The sequence below is a fragment of the Salminus brasiliensis genome, chromosome 13 (assembly GCF_030463535.1).
Source record: "Salminus brasiliensis chromosome 13, fSalBra1.hap2, whole genome shotgun sequence".
Classification (NCBI taxonomy): domain Eukaryota; kingdom Metazoa; phylum Chordata; class Actinopteri; order Characiformes; family Bryconidae; genus Salminus; species Salminus brasiliensis.
In genome coordinates, this window is record NC_132890.1 from 11350534 (window position 1) to 11371831 (window position 21298).

Sequence of the window (21298 nt, forward strand, 5' to 3'; positions counted from 1 at the left end):
GAGTTGGGATGTTGGGGTGTTGATCATTCAACATCCTGACCTTGCTAACGCTCTTGACGCTGAATTAATCTGATCCTCACAGCAGCGCTCCAAAAACTAGTAGAAAACCTTCCCTGGACACTAGAGACAGTTATTCCAACAAATGCAGGACACACGTTGTTGTTTTGTTTATAACAATAAATGAGCATGTGTCCCAATACTTTTGTCCATACAGTGTACCATGCACAGCCTTTCAAAAAATTTCTAAATACTTCATTTGAAACAAGGCATCCTTTCGAAATCTTCAAGCACAATGTAGCAAACAGTGCATATTAAATGACTTGTTTCTGTCTGTAAGAAAGACCAATAAAATATGTATCATCATAATCATCCAGATTCATCCAGAAGGTCAGTTGTAACCAATGAATTCTTTTAATCGATTGATTGTGACAGCCAAATTATATTGTTTGTAAAACATCTGAATGTGTAATGAAATGGATCAGATCCTATTTGTCTTCTTACAGGCAAGCATGTGTGTTTGACGTTGGTGTGTATGCCTTTGTGGGTGTGTTTTGTGTAGCCCAGTTTGTATGTGTGTGTGTATCCACATACTCAACTTGGCCCCTCGATGTGGGATTGGAATGAAATCTCAGGGATATTAGATTAGAATCTTTTGTTTGCTCTCCAGGTTGTTTGAGTGTTATAAGGATTTCAAGATGTGAGGCATTTATGGCTGGGGGGAGGGGGGGGGGGGGCGGCGAGTAAGGAAGGGGGGGTGTTGTGATGGGGGGAGGATTTAGGGAATTGTTTGGATCCTGCAGCCTATTTTTCCAGAGAGTCATGTTGCGTACTTTTCTAACAGCACAGCAGCACAATACATGCTGTCTCTCAGCCGGCGTCATTTTTCTCTTGAATGTTTTTGAAGATTGCAACCGGGCATTCATCATCAGCGCCCAGTGCTCTAGAACCCAAACAACTTTCATCAATCAGTTGATAGGGGCTGTAGCATTTTTCCGAGTCAGACAGCCTGGTCTCTGGGGGTAATCTACTGCTCTGTGTGGAAATAGACTCCGGAATATAAGTCAAACAGAAACAACACTGTATTTATTTACCCCTCATGGCAACACTATCAGTAGCTGGGCCGTGCCTAGTATACGGGACTAGGCGTAATCTAGTCTGAAGGCTGTTTTTTTTTTGTTTTTGTTTTTTTTGTTTTTTTATGGACCATTTCTGCCTTCAGTTACTTCAGTCTTTTGGTATCCGAACTATGAAGCAAGCAAAGTTTTTAATATATAAGCATGTTTTCTGGGCATGCAATACTTTTTTCACATAATATAGAATTAAGATGTTTTGTACAGATTTTGGGAACCTCAAAACTAAAAAATAACAGAAGTACCACCTTGAGAGTCAAAATAATAATCACTCAATCCAGTACTCAGAGCTTGACGATGAGCCATAGTCCTCGGAGATGCATGAGGTCAGTTCCAACCGCACCTTTGCTAATGCATAGATGTAATACTACTGACCTCTCTGAACAGCTCAACATGCTTGGAGGAGAGCACTAATCGTCAATACAGTTTCATCAGCTATTCATTCACCCCTGCATTCATCTAGCAACTTGCTGTATGATGATTGGAGAGGGTGGGTCATTTCACCCACCCAGAGAAAACAAGGCCATGCTCTCTGGGACTCCAAGCTATGGATGGATGTGGCATCAGCATGGATCTAACTCATAATCTCCCAATAATAGGGCTTAGACACTTGCTCTGATTCAATCTTTCAATCTTTACTTTTAAAATGAATAAACTTTGAAAGGGACTATTGTTAATTAAAGCACTTAGCAAAAGTAGGTCAAACACTCTGGTAGTAGTAACCAACAAACTATTCAAGTGCTATTGATACAACAGCAGTAGCAGTCAATAAAATGAGCCGCTTTCTTCACGCAGATGCTAACATGTATCTGTGCATTTCGTAATACACACGGGTGCTTTGATTATTCAAACAGCTGCGAACGTATCACATGCAGGATCCCATGTTTAAAAATAAGCCCCATTTGCACAGGTTATCGTTTTCGCCCGGAGATTTCCTCCCCGGCACAGCGATGCCAGCGGGCTAATCCTGCAGGGCGCTCTGGGAAGGCTGGTGCTGCCCATTCCCTCTTTCTCTCTCTCTCTCTCTCTCTCTCTCTCTCTCTCTCTCTCTCTCTCTCTCTCTCTCTCCTCTCCATGCACCGCTCCCTTGCCCGCCCGCCTTCTACCAATAGAGCCATTCATGCCGGCCAGGCCACGGGGTTAGGACAACAAATAAAGAGCCAGCCATGCCATTAAAAATGTATGGAATGTCCAACTGTTGGTTTAGTGTTTTAGCAAGCCTCCTCTCAAGGCTGCCGAGGGGGGCGAACAATACCCCGTTTGAGCGGCGGCCGCTCTGAAAGCCACTGGGCCCAGGAGAGCGGGCGGAAGAGGTGGTGGCAGTTGTGGATGCTGACACTGTTTTTTTTCCGTCTTATTCTACTGCTTTTTTTTTTCTTTTTCTCGTTTTCATGTTTCATTTTCTGTCCGTCCTTCTGGACCCAGCAATTCTGAATTCCCTTATTCTCGCCAAAAGGGGAGAAGGTGGTGGTTGCGATTTAGACCTGTTGGCCGAACAGTCGGCTAAAATAAAGCTGAAAATTCTTTCCCCCCCTTTCTCATCAGAGGAACTTTGACAGTTGTGCAGAGAGCGATGGCGGGGGCAGTATTTTTAAAACTGCGAAGAGCTGGTGCATTCTTCTGCGCCTGCAGAATGCACCGCGAGGATTAAGCAAGGGGGCCCACTCAGCCCACCTTCTCAAATATTCACCCCCAAGAGTGAGAGAAGTACTGTGTGAGTGAGTGTTTGTGTGTATGTGTGTGAAAGAGGGAGAGAGAGGTCAAAAGTTTTTTAAGATGAATAATATAGATGAATTTCCATATTGAGATTATATTACTACAAATTGCTATTAAGATAGCACTTTTTTATATCTTAAATATTTTAAAAGCAAGCAAACCCGGATGAACCAGTCTACTTAATGTGCCTGAAAACAGGTGAAAACACTCCTGAGACCATTCACTTGACTTTGTGCTCTCAGATATTCAGGCCCACGGTCTGTGCTGTGGTGTTCTTATCTAACTTATCTAAGCCTAGATAGCCGGCTAGCAGTCGCATTTAGCCTTTCTATTTCTTGGTAGCTCCGCAGTTAGTCAAGAGCAGCTGCACTGAACTGTCTGATACAAGGTGGATTTGTAGCTGAGCTAGCTAAGCAAAAACTAGCGTAGCGAGTAGGCCACAGAACCAAAACCACAGGGGAAATAACTGTAATTTCGAATTCTGTCCTTTCACTACCAGTCAACACCTTTCAACACCAGCGTCATTATCATGGTGAGCATATTGTTATCCAGAGCTAATGCTAACTGGCTTATTAGTAAGTAACTGGGGCTCAACCCTAATTACCACAAATATCACAATAACTATACCAATTAACAAACAATATATTGGTCTATACCCATTGTGAGTGCCTTGTGAGTGGCTGGCGTATAATGGCACGGGGATCACACTCAGGTCCTGAAGGGCCGCAACCCTGCAGAGTTGAATGTTTTCCTTAGCTTCTGTAGGCCTTTGTAATAAGCTGATGAGTTGAATCAGGTGTGTTAAATGAGGTAGAATGCTGAGTGAGTGAGTGCTGCGGCCCTCCAGCAGTCTGACGCCACAGTGTTTTGCTAACAGACTGGATGTATTCGCCACGGAATTGGATTTGAATTTCCTGTTGTTGCTGTTGCTCTCTCTCTCTCTCCATCTCTCTCTCCCGCTCTCTTACACTCTTTTCCACTGCCTGAGCCAAGCAAAAATGATGTAGCGGCCGTCTTAGGAAGGGGTGCTGCAATCAGAAGGGTTGAACGCAGTGCAAAGTTGTCAGGCTAACTCGTATTGGCACTGGCGTATTTTTAGATTTTTCCAGAACACCATTGCAATTGTGGAGACTTGTTTTCTTTTTTCCCCTTTTTTTCTTCCCCCCACTCATGTTTGCTGCTTGTAAATGTGGAAATATTATTCATTCGAACCAAATAGGATCCATCAGCAGTGGGAGCGGAGCTTTCCACCTCACAAAGGGAGGATTCTAATCTGCGCTGAAACAGGACGGCCCCGTCTGCTACGCTGCTCAAACTGGAGTGAGGACAAATTCCGTGATCCGTACAGCCACACAGAAACACGTGGCCGATCGCTGGTTGCTTAGTGGAAACACTGCCTTATTTTGGATTTAATCTTAGCAGTGCTGAATGATGCTGTTTCTTCCATGTTGTATTGGACTTTTCTGTAGTTCCAAAGTGTCTGTAGTTGCTTTTTAGAAAGGAGAGGGTGGAGAAAGCTATTTAAGGACAATTCTTAAATGAAATTACCTAACTAATGAGACACAGAGAGAGCGAGAGAGCTAGAGAGAGAAAGAGAGAGAGACAGGAAGAGAGAGAGAGTGAGAGAGAGTCTCTTTTGGACTGGCTTCAATCTTGGCCTGGCAGAGATCATACTGCACTCCTTCACATTTTCGCTCACTCGCACACACAGCCGCAGCGCGCCCTGTGATGCGATTAGTGGTGTGACGAAACACATCGTACCTGTGTTATTTCGCCCCAGCATTCCTCTTTGATCAACCGCCACGTGGAAAGGAAGACTCCCTCTGAGACGCAGGCTGCGGCCTTTGAGGCCAGCAGTGGCGGGAACACACGGTTGACCCACAGCAGCCCAGCGCATCATCTCTGGATCCAGAGCTCGGACGCGCTCTCCAAATGTAATTACAGGCCTCAATGGAGAGTTTGTGCTGCCCTTCAGTGCCCTTTATTGAGGACTTTACAAAGTCTCCGCGCACACAGGCTATTTACAGACGAGGAAAGGATATTCCTCTCTGGTTATTGTGGGCTTAGTCACAGTTTGATGTAATGCGAGGTTATGGTTAGAAATGCGGATCATGGGTATAATGGTGTTGTGGGGTTGTTGTAAGTTTAGTGGAGGCTTTTCTTCTTTGCTTTAACCCTCTTAGCCCTCGCTCATGGAGCTGTTCAACATGAAGCCATCATCCCTCATTCTGTTTGAGTATTTAGTAGTAGTTTAGTGAAACAAGCGGAAAGATTGGGTCCAAATTGGGCATTTTAAACATTTAAAGCATATACACCAAATTGTAGTATTGGGACACCAGATCTTTAATTGTTTCTTTCAAGAGTATCAATTAGAGTTTATCCTGTGTGTGACTGTCTCTAATGTCCAAGGAAGGCTTTCTACTCGACATTACTATGAGGATTTGATTGCATTTAGTGCCAAAAGCATTAGTGAGGTCAGGATGTTGCATGATCACCACCCAGACGAGAAAAGGTTGCAGGTGCGAACTGGCTACACATTATGTAAAGCAAAGGTTTATCATGTAACTTTTGCAGTGTAACGGTACGTGTCCGTACCGAATGCTCACAGTTTGTATGTTACGGGTTAGTGCATGCAGATGTATGGAAAATACATTGAATATTACACTATATGAACGAAGCATGAACACAATGCAGAATCCAATTTTACAAACTTTGAGTACCAGAAGCTGTAGGCCCAGTGTACCCTTTTAACTATGTAATTATGCATGTAGTTTTGAATTATTACATAATGCATATCCAGTGTGCAGCAGAACGTCTCTTAGGGTCCAGACACAAGCCTGCCATTCCTCTCCATCCCTGTTTTGCTGACAGACACAATTGCGACCTGCTTGTAAACGATCAGTAATGCTCACTTCTGCATTTTTAATGGCCAGATGCAAAGAAAAAGCTGGCTTGGCCGCTTAGCCACATCGGCTGCTCTTGAGAGCTTGGTTGTGAGTTGTTGTGATTGAAACAGAGCACACGCTCAGCGGCGCCCTGACAGAACGCATTTACCCCGAGCGTACGCAGTCCGCCAGGCCGATCAATAGTCGGGCATTCACCAAGCCAAGTGTGTGTCCTTCACCTCGCAGACACACACGATCCAGATACACGGCATTTGTCTTAAAGCAACTCGCTCCATCACTGACCTGAAAGTGTATCTGCAGTGTTTTATTCAGCTGTCAGAGCCCATTGAATGCTTACTCACAGGACCAAGTTTGGATTGGAGCGTGTATATATGGATCGCTGTTCCCCCTGATGAACTCATAAGGCTGTTCTCAGTATGCTGTGGCACACCTGTGGGACATGCATGGAGGGAAAGCATGGTGTGGTGATGGGAAGTGGAGTTTGCGTTTCTGCGGTCTCTCCAGGAATTTTGCACAGCTTCTCTGTGCTTGCACTGTTGGCAGTAGAACAGCGTTTGGGTTTCCCCTGCTCCCTCTGGCTCAATCCACTGCTGGATTCACCTGTAGAAATGAAAAGGCTTACTCATTCTTGCCATTTTAGGAAAACAGTGTAGCTCCGAAATACTAATACAAGGATGAAACATTCATAGTCCCTTGAAACCAGGGCTTAAGAACTGTTATGCAATAAGTGCTATGAATTATTTGGTGACTGCTGATGTGTGTTGTCTGTTACACTGCACTGTGAGCTGCTGTGCAACCAACAACACAATTCTTGTATGTGTAACTACACTTGGTCATTAGCTTGATTCTGATTATTTTACAATGATTAACTGTTATGTAAGATGAACTTCACAACCCGTGTTTAAGGACTTCACTAACACAGTATTATGAGAGATATTTGTTGCTCCTGGGCTCCTCCTACAGTTAGAGAGTGTAATTAGCTTTTACACCTCTGCTATAAATAAATACAAATCGCATCTATTGCCCAACAGCTGTCTCCAAGAGGTTACATGTTTGAATCCTGAGCCGTGCCAGTTTGCCATCAGTGGCCAGAGTCAGAGAGAGCACAATTTGCTGTGTAAAACATTATTAAAATTAAAAGAAATAAAGAAATAAATAAACAAATAAGATTCGGGGTACACAGCATTACACAGTTCTCGCCAGAGGTCTTGTGCAACTCCACCAAATTTACATACTTATGACACTCACATTATACTCCTTCAGTGTATTGTGTGTGTTACTTCAGTGACCACACATCTAGGAGCAGTTTTTTGCCTTTCGTTCTAATGACTACTGCAGGACATCTGATCTGAGATCAGCCCTCTGATTCTAAGAAGCTAAGAAGGACAGGAGTCCTTGGTACAGACTCTTGTGTTCCTACAGATAGGCTGTCCCACTTGTTTCTGTGGTTCTCCAACGCCTCATGTGTTGAAGTGTGAACAGCAGTGAGCGCAGGGGGCCAGGGAGAGGCTGGACCTGCGCTGGAGGAGCCAAGAGCTGGGCTTTGCATGAGCCCGAGGTGTGAATCTTATGATCATCTGTCCAAGCGCCCAAGTCCATCATTAACACCACAGAGCCTTAGAGCAAGGATTAAGGCACTGGCTGAGCAATTCAGGCCCAGCCTGCTGCACTTCCCTGGTCTTCTGCAGTGCACCCTGGTCACTGATTGTGCTTAGGGTTTGGTTAGTAAGCTGGACGGCACAATATATCAGTGTATAGGCCAATGTCAAATTCTGTAGGTCTTGTTTTTTTCATGAATCAATCCATTGAAATGTTCTTTAGAACTTTGGAGCCACTAGAGTCTGAATAATTCATCATTTTACCATTTGAACAGACTATTCTGGTCCTAACCAACTTAATCTTAGCAACCTGAGCAGCTTGTTCCAAAGAAAACACCATGCCAACTGTTCATTAAAATAATCGTTTGTTAATCATAACTGAGGTAAAGTTCAGTTCACTGCATCATGATACTATTACTGTGAAACAAACCATTCTAGAGAGTCAGAGCGAGTCAGAATTGATCACAGGAGTAGTGTTGTGAACCCGATGTCTGAAGCGTTTAATGCCTCTAAAAGCTACACATCACAGAAATCAATTACATAAAACATTGATTTCTGGGTGCATTTCTGGGACACTGTTTGCAGATAGGATTTTGCCCTGAAACATATTTTTTTATTCATTAATGTAGGAGACATACATTGAGGTAAGGAAAATTTCTTTTTTCAGATTTATCTCTATTTTATCATTAAAACAATACACATCGTCACTGTCATGCCAAAACCTTGTATCTCAAAAATAGCAACTTAACAGGAGAAATAGCATCTTAACTTTCAATGGACGTCAATGTAAAACAATTTCATTCGTAGTCATTTTGGAGCATATGCTATTTTGGTGCCAAATTTTGCCAAAATGTTAAATGGCAGAAATGGAGCCACAAGGGCTGTGACTGAAATGGATGCTCCCTATTAGTATTGCACTACATAGGACGCATTTTGGTCAACATTCAGGTGATGTGGTGAGCTACAATGCTTACTATAAATTATAAGTTCATTGTGGGTGATTTTAATGCCCTCAAAATCATGCTCAAATTACACCTTACGATTCGGACACCTGCATCTTCTCTTCGGACCTACAACGACAATATCAAAAAATCTATATTGACAAATGTAGCTTCACTGGTGGACCAGTTTCTACACACTGATACATTTTACTGTGACTGGTGTGAACGTAATTCCGCTGTGACTTGATTTCAGTGGCTTCAATTGCCGAATGATTTGAATGGATCACCATTAAGTAACTGTCAAGAAACTATTTTTGTACTCTCTAAAATGACAGCAGCTGATTGTTATCTGGGGTTTAAGCTCTACAAAATCTGTACTGGGTGCTGGTATTGGCAGCAACCTGTTCAGGCTCCGGTGTGCACAGTGACTGATGTTGTTGGTGGGCAGATCTTTGTTTGGTTCTTTTACTTTGGCATGCTTGTTTGTTCTGTTCTGTGCTCACTCAGGCTTCTTTAATGTCGCCGAAACACATTACAGGCCCCAGAGAGAAAGAGAGCGCAAGAGAGTGAAAGCGAGAGTGTGCGTGCATGAGAGAGAAAGAGAGAGAGAGAGAGAGAGAGAGAGAGAGAGATAGAAATCCATCTGTGTGAGAGTGCAGGGCCGGTTAGTGCGTCTGGCTGATAGAGCAGTCTTTGATGGCAGAGATAGCACAGACGCCAGCCTAAATGTGGCCTGTTAGTGAGTTGTAAGTTGCCCTGTAGTGATAGTTGTCTAAAAAATCAGAGCCATACCACGTCGGAGCCGGAGCGGGGGGTAGAGTATGTGGTGGCAGTGGTGGTGGTGGTAGTGTTGTGTGTGTGGGGGGTGGCTTTAGGGGCCCCAAGCTTGCTGTGTTTATTATGCTTCAGTTTATTATGTTTCAGTTTTTCCCACTCCGAAGAACCCAAGAGCAGCCTCGCTGTCCAGCCAGAGCAGGAAAAAGAATGCTCCGGTCTGTCAGGAGTGGCGTCAAAAGATGAATTCTGTCCACCATAAAACTGCACTCTTTCTCCTTCCTCTCATGTCCTCCCTCCTCTTTGCCGTTGCCCCTCTCTCCTCTCTCCCTCCCACCCTCCCTCTTTTTCTCTCTCTCCCTGTCTCTCTCTCCCACAGACACGAAGACACACACATACAAACACACTCTCGGTCTGTCTCCCCCTCTGCCTGTCAGGGAAGTGGTAGAGTCTAATAGCTGGAGGGGAATCTAATCCTTGGCACAGGATAAGAGACTCCCAACTCCCCCTCCTTTCCATCTCTCTCTCTCTCTCGCGCGCGCGCACGCTCTCGTTCTCTGGTTAAACGGACTGGCAACAGTGCTCTCTCTCTCTCTCTGAGCTGCGGAGGAATGAGTTCATCTTTTCAGAATTCCCTGGATTAGCGGGGGGATGAAAAAGAGAGGGATGTGGGCCTGCAGTTTGGTGGGAAGAGACGACAGGCCCTCGCAGTTTTGCTGCTGTTTGCCTGCCTCTCTCTTTCGCTGTCTCTCTCTCTCTCACTTTCTTTCTCTCCCAACACACACTCTTTTGCTCTCTCTCAATCTGGATGTGAGTTTTTACCCCAGGGCTGTTCTTTTCTCTCTGCTCTTGTTCTCTCTTTTCTTCCCTGCATGGTGCTTTTAAAAGCATTACTGGATAATAAGAGCGGATTGTCATTGAAACTCTCAAGACCTTTTTGTGTACTTTAGTAGTAATTACTCCCAGCTCACCCTGCTTAAGTGCTGGGTGGTAGGGCAGAGACGGGAGGCGTGGGGGTGGTCCCATCTTTAACCCCTCCGCCTGTCTCTTTCTTTTACTAGTTTTCATGTTATTTCAGTCCATGTGAAGCCTTCTGTTCATTAGCAGCCAAGCAGGGTATGCAGCATATCGTACAGAGTGGGTCTTGTGTGGCATTTTTATACTAAAAATTGGTTTGTTAACCTAAAATGTAAGTAATTTAGCTGCAATACACTTTTGTGTGGACTGAACATCTAATAGTATGTTGTTGTTTTTTTCAATTTTGTTTGTCAAATTTTTTCCCCTTATTTCTCTTTTTGGTACAGCCAGTTAACCCACCCATTCATAGCTCCCCCTAGAACTAGCAGTGCTCCCAACACTTGGAGGGTAAAGACTTAACCCATGCCTTCTCTGATACATGTGAAGCCAGTCGCCGCCTCTTTTTCGAACTGCTGCTGATGCAGCATCACCTGGTAGCCGAAACACCCAGGAGAATGTGTCGTGTCCCGAACTTCACCTCAGGAGCTAATAGATGACTGTGTCGGCCAACATTGCTTTAAGAGTGCTGAGGGAAGAGAGAACACCCCTCTACCCACCTGGAGAGGGCACGGCTAATTGTGCCCTCTCAGACTCCGGCTGCTGATGGCAAAACGGCTTGGCTCAACCCCCCAACCCCCCCGTTTAATAGTAAATCAACAGGGCATAAGACACAGATTCTTGGCCTGTTACTAAAAAAACTCAAAACCTCTTTTTAAGAGTGTATGATAGAACAATTTCTAGTATTTTATTTCCAACAAAATAAATACACAAATTGAACCTACAGGTTATTACAAAGGTCTTAAAGAAGCTATTGAGATGCGTAAAACAAAGATTGGAAACTGTACAGTATTATCAGAGTTATCTGCAGTTTAGTCCAGTCATTATTAACCGCAGTGTCCTGGCTTTGATCTTCTGTGTTCCTCAGCAGAGGGATACAGGAGGAGAAGCGTGCGTATGGCTCTGGAGTGGTTACCATGGAGCACGTTCCTTGTTGGTGAACAATCTCGCTCTTTGCCCTGCAAAGCACGGGATGAGAAAAAAGAGCTATGAAACGCGTCTGTTTACCCAAGTGATTGTGCCGCAGTCTTAACAGGGCACTATAAGCAAGTGTGGACATTCAAAGGGTAACGCCTCTGGGCAAGTGTGTATGTCGTGTGCATGTGTGTGCTTTTTTACTTTTTGAAGACGTTTGCCAATGAAGCGAGACAAAACGGAGGGCAGAAATGAAAGGCTGCTTTCCAGAAACTCGTGTGTATACTTTGAAAGGATCCAGTGCTGCCCATCCCCCCCCCTTCCGTCTTTAACACAGACAGTTTGAACAGCAAGCTGTTGACTGATCCCAATTGGTCGCGCTCCCGAGTTATCACCTTTGATCCACTGTTTGAGTGCGGTTTGCTAACACCATTAAATCATCCTGCTCTGACGGAGAGCTTTAATGGCAATGCGCTGTCACATAGTGCATCTTCTCTTCAAAGCTCTGGATCTCCAGGCGGAATTCATGGAGCAGTGCCAAGAGAGCTGGTTCAGGTTCTGTTGTGATCCAAGTGCTGCTCGGGAACGAATTAGAGCTGATCTGCTGGTGTGCTGTTGTGTAACAGCATCATAGATGCACCAAAGTCCCTGTAGACCCTCACCAACTAGTCATAGCCAGTGCATAAGGACCAGGAGAGACTGCAATGAAAACGGTGGCCCTAAAATTCCTTTTATTATTTAAGTATTTTTATGGTAAACAAAACTACATGTTCCTACAGAACCATATCTAAGGGCTTTCCATTATAAAGAAGAACCACATCACCAGAACCCCCTAGCAACACTGACAGGTGAAGTAAAACAAATTAAAAATTTTAATCTACATTGGAATCTGTCAAAGGAGTGGGAGATATTAGGCAGCATGTGAACAGTCAGTCAGTTTCTTGGAATATGAAGCAAAACACCAGGCACCATGCAGGTCTTGTGGGATATTCCCGGTATGCAGTGGTCAGTGCCTACCAAAAGTGCTCCAAGGAAGGACAACCGGGGAAGTGACATCAGGCTTATTGATGCAATCCATGGAGGCCCAGCCTTACAACTTAACAGGACTTGCTGAAAGGATCTGCTGCTAATGTCTTGGTGCAAGGTACTACTGAACACCTTTAGAGGTCAGAGCTGTTGTGGCGGCACAAGAGGGACCTACACAACATTAGGCAGGTGGTGCCTCAGAATGATCTGGCTGTGCTCTACCAAAATAAACCCTAAAAATCACAACCCCTACGATTTGTGTGATTTAAAATAAAAAAAAAGCTTTGTCAATTAACTGTACGTGTATAAGGATGCTGGGAGAAAATGCTTAGTTTAGTCACAGACAGTGGTTTTCACAAAAAATGGCAAACAATTTTCCATTCATTCATCTTCTCGTCCCCTTCTTCCTGGTCACAGTGGGTGCGACCTAAGTTTTCCTTGGTATACTCCGAGCTCCCGCTGAGTGACAGTGTCTCCGCTGGCTGCTGGCAGCATGTTAGGGTGTCTATGGAGACTGACGTGTAGAGGAGACAGTTGTGAGAATATAATGGCGATAATAACACCTGCTGCTCTCCTAATGGATAAACGGAGCTGCTGGGAGGTGGAGGGGTTAAACAGATGCAAAGTGGCGTAATTGCTCCCAGCTTTCTTTCCTCGCTTTGTGTGCACGTGTGTGGGTGCGAGTGCCCGCGAACCGCTCGGAAATGAGGGGAACACACAGTCTTCCAGAAACCACACGGTTATGGGTTCTGTTAGCTCTCATATGGGACATCAGATGTTCATCAGAATGTTCTCAATTACCATTAGGGATGGTTATGAGTATTCTAATGAATATACAGACATCCAAGTTCATCTTAGTGCTCATTGATGATGAGTGTTACACTGACAGATCCTAAAGGAGCACAACTGATGTTGAAAAGCAGATGTACAGGAATGCAGTAAAAAGACAAAAGAGCAACAGCACGTAAAACATGTAACCCTGAGTAATAAAGCCAAAGGCAAAAAAAATTCCCTCAAAGCTGGAGGAAGAAGCCTTGGGGGGAACCAAGACTTACACAGGGGATCCATCCTCTTCTGGTCAAAACTAATGATAAATTACTAATAAATGCTGAAATACTGATAAATGCTGATAATAGTAGCAATTAGAAGATTAATGGTTAGTCTAATTTGACTTCAATGTAGTCTGTAATGGAGGCTGGGCAACTAGTCCGAGGCAGAAAGCAGTATCTGGAGGGTGGGCAACTGATCTGAAGCAGGTAGGAGGAGACCACAACAGGCCGGACAGATGGGCCATCATTTAATCTGTAAATGGTAAAGTAATGGAATTAGTTCTGTTTGGATTTATGAAGTACAGAGAATGTGAACATTGACGACACTGGCAGATCTGACTCTTATAGCCTATCTAAGTGGAGAGAGACAGAAGGTAACACAGACACGGAGGCAGCCTGCAACAGTGGCATCTATCCGCTTCATTATCCACAAACCAAAAAAGTGCTTGCATGAAAGCGGTGAGGCGACAGCACCAACAATTTTCTATGCCCCTTGATCAAGATTTTGTAGGCTTGTTGTCCTACATGGCTAATCAATGGCTATGCTAAAGCCTTCTTTATCAGCGTGATGAGGATTCCCAATAGTTGTAGGAGGTATTAATGTAGTGTATGCTGGGTATTTTAGTGTGCAGTACACTGACGAGGCTGAGAAAGCAATGCTGCACTACAGAAAGTTGTCATAACATGACGAATAATGTAGTGAAGGCTAGTTTAGGCCATAATTCCCCTTTTAGGTTAACACTTTCTACCAACAGTGATGTTAAACTGGCTCAGTTTCAACACCTATGATACTGCAGCTTTAATAAGGACAGTGTTATGACAGTGCTGTCATTAAACCAGTGGCTGGAGCCGCAGTTTGACTGTGTCTCATTCCTCATAGTTGCATGCTCCGAGTGCACTTTGTATCATTAACAGAGGGTTGCTTGAGTGCACTCTGAGTGTGTGAGCATGTACAGCGGCCTGTGAGCGTGTGTGAGGCGGCAGTTCCTGCACTGGCCCGCTGTCAGAAGAGTCTCACTGATGGCGGTCTCAGGGGGAAGGCGCAGACAGGAACTGTGCATCCTGCTTGTTTTCAGCATGCTGATGTGCATTTTCCTACCCTACCTGGCCTCTGTGAAAGGCAGCGAAAACTCATGTTCAACTGCTTTAACAGCAGCCTACTGCTCGCACAGGGCAATTAGCGGTGCGGTGAAATGCAGTGGACGATTTGGAGATGACGAACACAAGAAGAACAGTGGTGGAAAAAACGAAGACCGCATATTAAAGAAGACACGTCAACAGTGAACAGAGAGAGAGAGAGAGAGAGAGAGAGAGGGAGAGAGGTAGGCAGAGAGGCCAAAAGGGCTGTGCTGATTATTTCCAAACAGAACTGTGTGTGTTGGATGAAGGGGGACAGAATTAAGGGGCTGTGAGGCGGGGGTGGAGAGAGAGAGAGAGAGAGAGAGAGAGAGAGTGAAAGGGGAGGGGGGGTGAGAACGTGAGAGAGAGATGGCACTGTTTTGTTAAGGAGGTTCTAATGAGTATGCCCTTCATAGAAAGATTTGCTCTGTCTCTCTCTCTCTCTCTCTCTCTCTCTTTTTCTCACTCTCTCTGTCGTGCACTCTCTCTCTCCACAAATGCATAGAGCAGCGCTCAGCAAGACGCAACCCAGCCAAAACACACACTTTGCTCCAAAACAAAAACACCGCCTGATATTCTCTTCAACTCTCACACACTTCAAGAATGTAGAACAGCACATACAGGCATATACACACACACACAAACACACACGTGAATGCATATATACACATGCATGACATCCTGTAATGTGCATTAGCTGCTCCCAAACTAAACATTAAATATACTATTAAGCTTCGTTCCTCACACCTTTGAATAAAGCCACGAGACAGCGTCTCTCTCTCTCTCTCTCTCTCTGTTTCTACTTCTCTAGGCCCCTCTTTATCTTGCTCTCCCATTTTTTCACTGTTTCTCTCTCTCTCTTTTTCTCTATAGTTCTGACTCTCTAACCCTCCTCCCTCATTTTTCTCCATTAGTGTCTAAGATAATAGGAATAAACCTAGCCCTCATCGAACATCCTCAGGATTCTGAAACTGTATGTTTGCCACACTTTGATGCTCAGATTGAATGTGAATAAGTCACTGCTCTCACAAAGGCCTTTGTGTTTAACTGTGTGTTCTGCTGGATTGTGTGTCGTCTGCTCTGTGCACACTGCCCATAAGGCTGTGGCCATGTTCAAAGCCTCTGAAATGATAGCGGCCAGAGGGCTATAAAGGCTGTGGAGGAGGGAAAAAAAGCTGCCTTGTAGGCTAGCGCGGGATCTGTGGAATTCACTAATGGTAACATTCAGGGGCCCAGCGAAGAGGGCCATTTTAGTGTGCTCGGTGTGTGTGTGTGTGCGTGCAACCACACTTCTACTCCCCCACACACACATCCAGTCCTTGTACCGCAGCTCAGCTCGCATGGCAGCACTAGTCACATTCCCCCTCCCACATTAGAGCTGTAGATCAAACTCGAACAGGCCATACTGGTTATGCAGTTTTTTGGTTGTGTGTTTTATGCTTATGAGACATCGAATCGGCCAGCGTTTGCTGGTTAATATGCATGTGAGTGTGTGTCTGACATGTCTGATGTGTTTTGCAGTGGCCAGAGCGTGTGTGCGTGTGTGAGTCTATCTGCGGTACTCCACCTTAAAGGCTCTGGGTAATGGGCCGGGGCGTTCATTAGGGCCAGTGAAAGGAATGGGGCCACAGAGCGGGCTCTTTAAATCCCCCTCTGCCAGTAGACTCTCTGAAGCAAAATAATGGCATCACTCTGTGTGCGAGTTAATGGGAGCTGATAGGGCGAAGCCTGGGAGGTCAGCAGGTCGCGAGCTTGGGCTAAGTTGTCAGGGAGCTGAATGCCGTCCCCCTGGCCCGCAGCGGGAGCAGAGAGAGAGGGAGGGGACATTCACCACACACCCCCTCAACATCACCCCCAAAACCCCACCGCCACCTTCATCCATCCACTGGAATGTAGACAGAGAGGGGAAGAGAGAAGCAGAGAGCGAAAGACGGAAAGACAGAAAGGTCAGAAAGAGAAACAGACAAAGAGAGAGAGAAGTTGTAGTGGATGGACACCAACGGATATGAGCTCATAACCCTCCCCTCCCCAATAAATGCTTGCCTCCTTACCAGAAAAGGACTAAAATGAGGCAGAAATATACACAAACTACTATTAGCCTACATGTGGAAGCATTTGTGTGTGCGGCTCATATATACATGTGTATGTGTGTGTGTGTGAGGCAAAGTTCGACAGGTATCCAGGGAGTTGTAACTCACTGAGAGAGCGCTGGGCTTTGGCACTGAACACAGCCTCAGACTCCTCAGGCATGAAAAGTGAATTAGCGAGCTGATTTACAGTGAAGATGAGCTTCTGGATCTGCTCTCATTCTTTCTTTCTCGCAGCTCTCTACAGGTGTTACTGACCGCTGGTATTTCTGTACTAGCCTTCTGATCATGCGCCAAGTGGAGCAAACGTTAATAGATACAGTGCTTTCATGATTGTACGACATAAAAAAGGCTAATAGTTTGAGTGATAATCAGATCTGAAGCCTCAAAGCAGTGCCCTCGTGAGGCCGTGCAAAAAAGTGCAGCGTCACAAGTCTACCAACTCCTTCTTGCTCCTGCACAAACACCTTTGATTTAGGTCAGTGACAGTTACCTTATAACATGGGTCAGGTGAAATCCCAGACATGGATATTAAAGTTGTATAATAACACCGTTCCTTCCTTAATTCCTGATGTATTTCTTGACGAGTGAAACATAGTTTTAGAAAAGGTCTCTAAATGAGCTGAGAGACCTGAAAGCTGAGAAGTAGAGACAGAGAATAAGGTAGGGGTGGACGAAGGGGGGGTGGACATTGGTTAATATGACTGCTTCACTTTAAAGGTTCGATGTAAAGTGATATTTTGGAGAAAAGTGTCATGTATACAGTTTAACCCCAAATTTACTTGATCACCTGATCACATGTTTGGTGTCTGAACTTCTCTTCTTTAGTTTTATGTTGGAGGCACAAGGATAACGTAGCTAACAAGCAGTGGAAGCTAATGTACATCTACTTGCAGTGTGTAAGCTACATGCTAACTAGCTAAAACCAGAAGCAGGATTTATCTTAAAGCCTGGATTTTGAAACCACATAAGCAAGTTTAGTCAGAAATTACCTTACACATGTGCATGGTTCATTTAGTCACACAGTTGGTATGATGGCAGTTTAATGCCAGCTGCATTAGCCTTGTAGCTTCAGTGCAAATGGAAAGCCGCAAACTTTGGTCTGTCTTGATTTGTGGTACATTTGATAATGGAAACATTGTGTAGAAATGTTATTCTGGCAGCTAAATGCTAAATATGTCAGTTGCTAACCCTCTCTTTTTTTCTCTTTTTTTAGATGCCAGCCTGTCACCGGACGCCCCCAAACAGACGCACTGGTGCAGCGTGGCGTACTGGGAGCACCGCACGCGGGTGGGCCGCCTCTACCCGGTGTACGAGCCCTCCGTCAGCATCTTCTACGACCTACCTCAAGGCACAGGTTTCTGCCTGGGCCAGCTGAGCGGCGAGCGGCGCAGCGGAACCGCCCAGCGCACCCGCGGCAAGATCGGGTACGGCCTGCTGCTCAGCAAGGAGCCCGACGGCGTGTGGGCCTACAACCGCAGCCAGCACCCGATCTTCGTCAACTCGCCCACACTGGAGGCCGGACCAGCCACGCGCGGCCTGCTGGTGGTGCGCAAGGTCATGCCCGGCTACTCCATCAAGGTGTTTGACTATGAGCGCTCGGCGCTGCTGCTGCGGCAGGGGGCGGAGCCGGCACTCCCAGATGGCCCTTACGACCCCAACAGTGTCCGCATCAGCTTCGCCAAGGGCTGGGGCCCCTGCTACTCACGCCAGTTCATCACCTCCTGCCCGTGCTGGCTCGAAATCCTCCTCAACAACCACAGATAACACACACACAAACCGAACAGACTCAGACTTTGAACTCAAGAGACGCGCCGAGAGACTCTACGGACCCCCGACAAACTATCCCAAATATCATCTACTTAGATTTAATATAAAGTTTTATATATTATATGAAATATATATTATACTTGTAAATACTGGAGTCATTTTTACAATGTAATTATTTATGTATGGTGCAATGTGTACATGGACAAGTGGAAAAAAACAGGAAATGCACTTTGGCTTATATATATTATATATATAAATATCTATAAAGATAAAGAATCTTTCAATACCAATTTGAAAAATTATACAGCAAAAATAGGATCAGCCTGGTTTTGGTGTATAGTTTTCATATATTATTAATATCCAGACAAAAAGCTAACACCATTCACACATTGATAATAAAGTATTCGCATTATATATCTTGATCTGCTCACTTTTTTGTTGAACCTTCAGCTCCATAACCACAGATTTTGTCATCAGGTCAGTAACCCTAAGGTCAGCAACCAGAACCTCACTGTTTGAGAAGCACAGTCAATTTCATTTGCCTCCTCATGGTGACCACTTAAAGCACTTTGTTCTGGTGTGTCTATAGCACTGCCTTTCCGAGTGTATGCACAAAGAACGGAGTTCTTCTCATGTTTTGCCACAGGCTGCAAAGTGTCTAGCAGTTGAGTGGGCACTGTGAAAGGACCCCCTGCAGTCATGATTGTCTAACTTGCCAAAGGCTACGCTTATGTCCCTGTGTTACTTGTGAAGGCTAGAACGAGTGTGTGTGCATTGTGTTGACCACTATCACTGAAATGCTCTTTCTCTAGAAGTCGGTTTCTTGGCGTCTGTACAAGGGAGCAGCACAGGAATTCTTATCAAGTCAGCATTATAAACTCTAATACACTCCCTTCAGCTTCCTCTCTTTAGCTCTTCTTCTCTCTATTACCCTCCCGGTCCATGGGAGGAGCTGAATGATGGAATGGTTTTGAAGACATTCTGAAAATGGAAAAAGAATTCGCACCATTGGACATGGCTTCAAGTAAACCAGTTGCTTCATGTCGGCTTTTCTTCTGTTACATTGCAAACCACTGGATCAGAAATGAGCTATGCCATTTGGTCAACATTTTTAAGCCTCGACTTCAGTTATTTTAGGTTATTTTGGACCTGCATTCTTTATTACAGCCTTCTTAGGCCAACATCGATCCTATTTCATTCCAAAGTCCAAATTCATCTCCATGTTACGCCCAGACATCAATCTTGCCTCGTGCTGCCTTGATTGGCGGACAAAGGGCTGCAACCAGAGTTCCTTGAGGTCCTTGAAAGCCTGAGTGGCCGACACTTTGTGGAGGGGAGGAGCTTGGTTTGGAGAGATGAGGCCTGGCCCAATTTCCTTGTCCACAGCTCCGGCTAAATCCAGCCTGCATGCCTGCCGCGAGACGAACATCCGTGGCGGTCGCAGTCCGTGGTTTTATGGGCCCGGCTGCTCTTCTCCTCACAATAAGTGACCAGAGGAGGGAGTAGTGGCTCCAGACCGGTAGGACTGATAGATCCCCAAGCATGCACACGTTGAAACCAAGGCTTTCTAACGGCCGATGGGGAAGCCAGTGCGGGCCGCAGTCGGGCTGGATGTGGCCGAGCTGGCTTCCTTTCTAATTGCGGGTGTTGCTTGTCAGACTCGTTGGATGAGAAGGAGGAGAAGGGTGGAGGTTGGGAAGAGGTGGGAGTTGGCTGTGGACTCTATTGCCAACATCCAGCTCGCATAAAGCAACAATCTGACTGCGGTGCCAAACAATGCTTTCCTTCGGCGCATTCTGAATTTAACAATAATGGTGCCAGCTCCTCTGGGCAAGCACTGGGCAGGGCATCACAGTAGTCTACTGTCAAGTTCCCAGTCTTGGTGTAACACTGCCCTTCAAATTGTGGTGTTTTCCCTGTTCTAGCACGTGATCTGTAATGATCAGTTCATTACAGAGCCATGTCAGTATTGGCGTGCCCAGGAGTCCAGGAGCAGGGTTGGGAAGTCTTTTCTGTAATGAAAATTACAGTCATTTGGAATTGACTGATAGGAAAAAGTATCTGTGCAACTTTCCCAAATTACCATAGGTGGGAAGGGTTCAGCTAATTAAAATATCACAGCCTGGATGTTCATGTCAGTGTTACGTGACATTATGGCACTATGGCACTGTGGCACTATGCTCAATAACCGTACCCATTGTCTATTAGCAGTTATTCTGCTTGAATGAAGTCAACTGGAATTAGAGTTCTGCTGCTGAGAGAAACCCATGTTCAGTCAGCTACAGAAGTTACTTCACCCTGGAAACATTGCTTGGCAGAGGTACAGGCAATAGGAATATTGATTCACACAGGACTAAATTTGTGGATTTCATCAGTAATTAAACCACACAACCTCTGTAGGAGCCTCCGAATCTAGATCGAGCTAGACTACGGAGGTTTACTAAAAGAATACAGTCCTGCGATCAGCAGGGAAAGAGATGCGCCGCATCCTGCCGAGAGTATGACTGGACCACTTAATTGAAACAAGTTGAGCAAACATGGCCCGCGCCCTACAGCCTGTTAACGCGCCCTCTTCTCAAAGGTGCTGGAAGTTCTGGCTAAGAGTGGGCCTACCTCCCTGCCATCTCATGCAAAGCTGAGAACGCTGCTTCCGCCGTTGTTCTTCTCTTTCCAGAGCCTGTGTGACGCCGGCCTCGTGCTGAGTTCAAACAGCCTAGAGGAGTGGCTCCTCTGCCTGCAACTGGGGGCCATTATCCTGTGCTTTTGTGTGCTAGACTTTATGGGAAGAGAGCCTGGATGAGCGCTGGGGGAAGAAGGAGCTGGCAGGCCGCTCTACTGGGCAGAACTAGAGACCCATCCACATAGTGCAGAGATTACACAAGGCACCGCAGCGGGTACGAAAGGGGGCCTAATTAGAGCAGGCTTGGGCAAGGTCCAGAAAGTGGGAGAGCGCGAGAGAGAGGCCTGGGAAGGCGCCCTGCTTCTCATAGTTGTGGCAAAGCTGCAGCTCCATCGTAGAGCGAGGGAGGAAGGGAGGGAGGAGAACGGAAAAGCCATGTAAGCAGCTTTGCGAGTGTGCTGCTACCTCAGGGATGGTATTGATTAAAGGACTTTGCTTTAAGGCTCTCTCTGCTAAGAGCGCCTAGGCTGCCCTGGACTGAACAGGGCCAGACCTTGACACCATTCTGTTTAC

General features: G+C 45.6%; 1 protein-coding gene across 1 annotated transcript in view; it reads left to right on the forward strand.

Annotated features, from left to right (window-relative positions):
* smad6b (SMAD family member 6b) overlaps positions 1 to 18519 on the forward strand; it is a 38163-nt gene extending 19644 nt beyond the window's left edge. The window contains exon 4 of the mRNA XM_072694800.1: positions 17552 to 18519. Within this exon, the coding sequence (XP_072550901.1) occupies positions 17552 to 18102 (551 nt within the window). The 3' untranslated portion in view covers positions 18103 to 18519. The remainder of the gene's footprint in view (positions 1 to 17551) is intronic.
* Positions 18520 to 21298: the final 2779 nt, after the last annotated feature.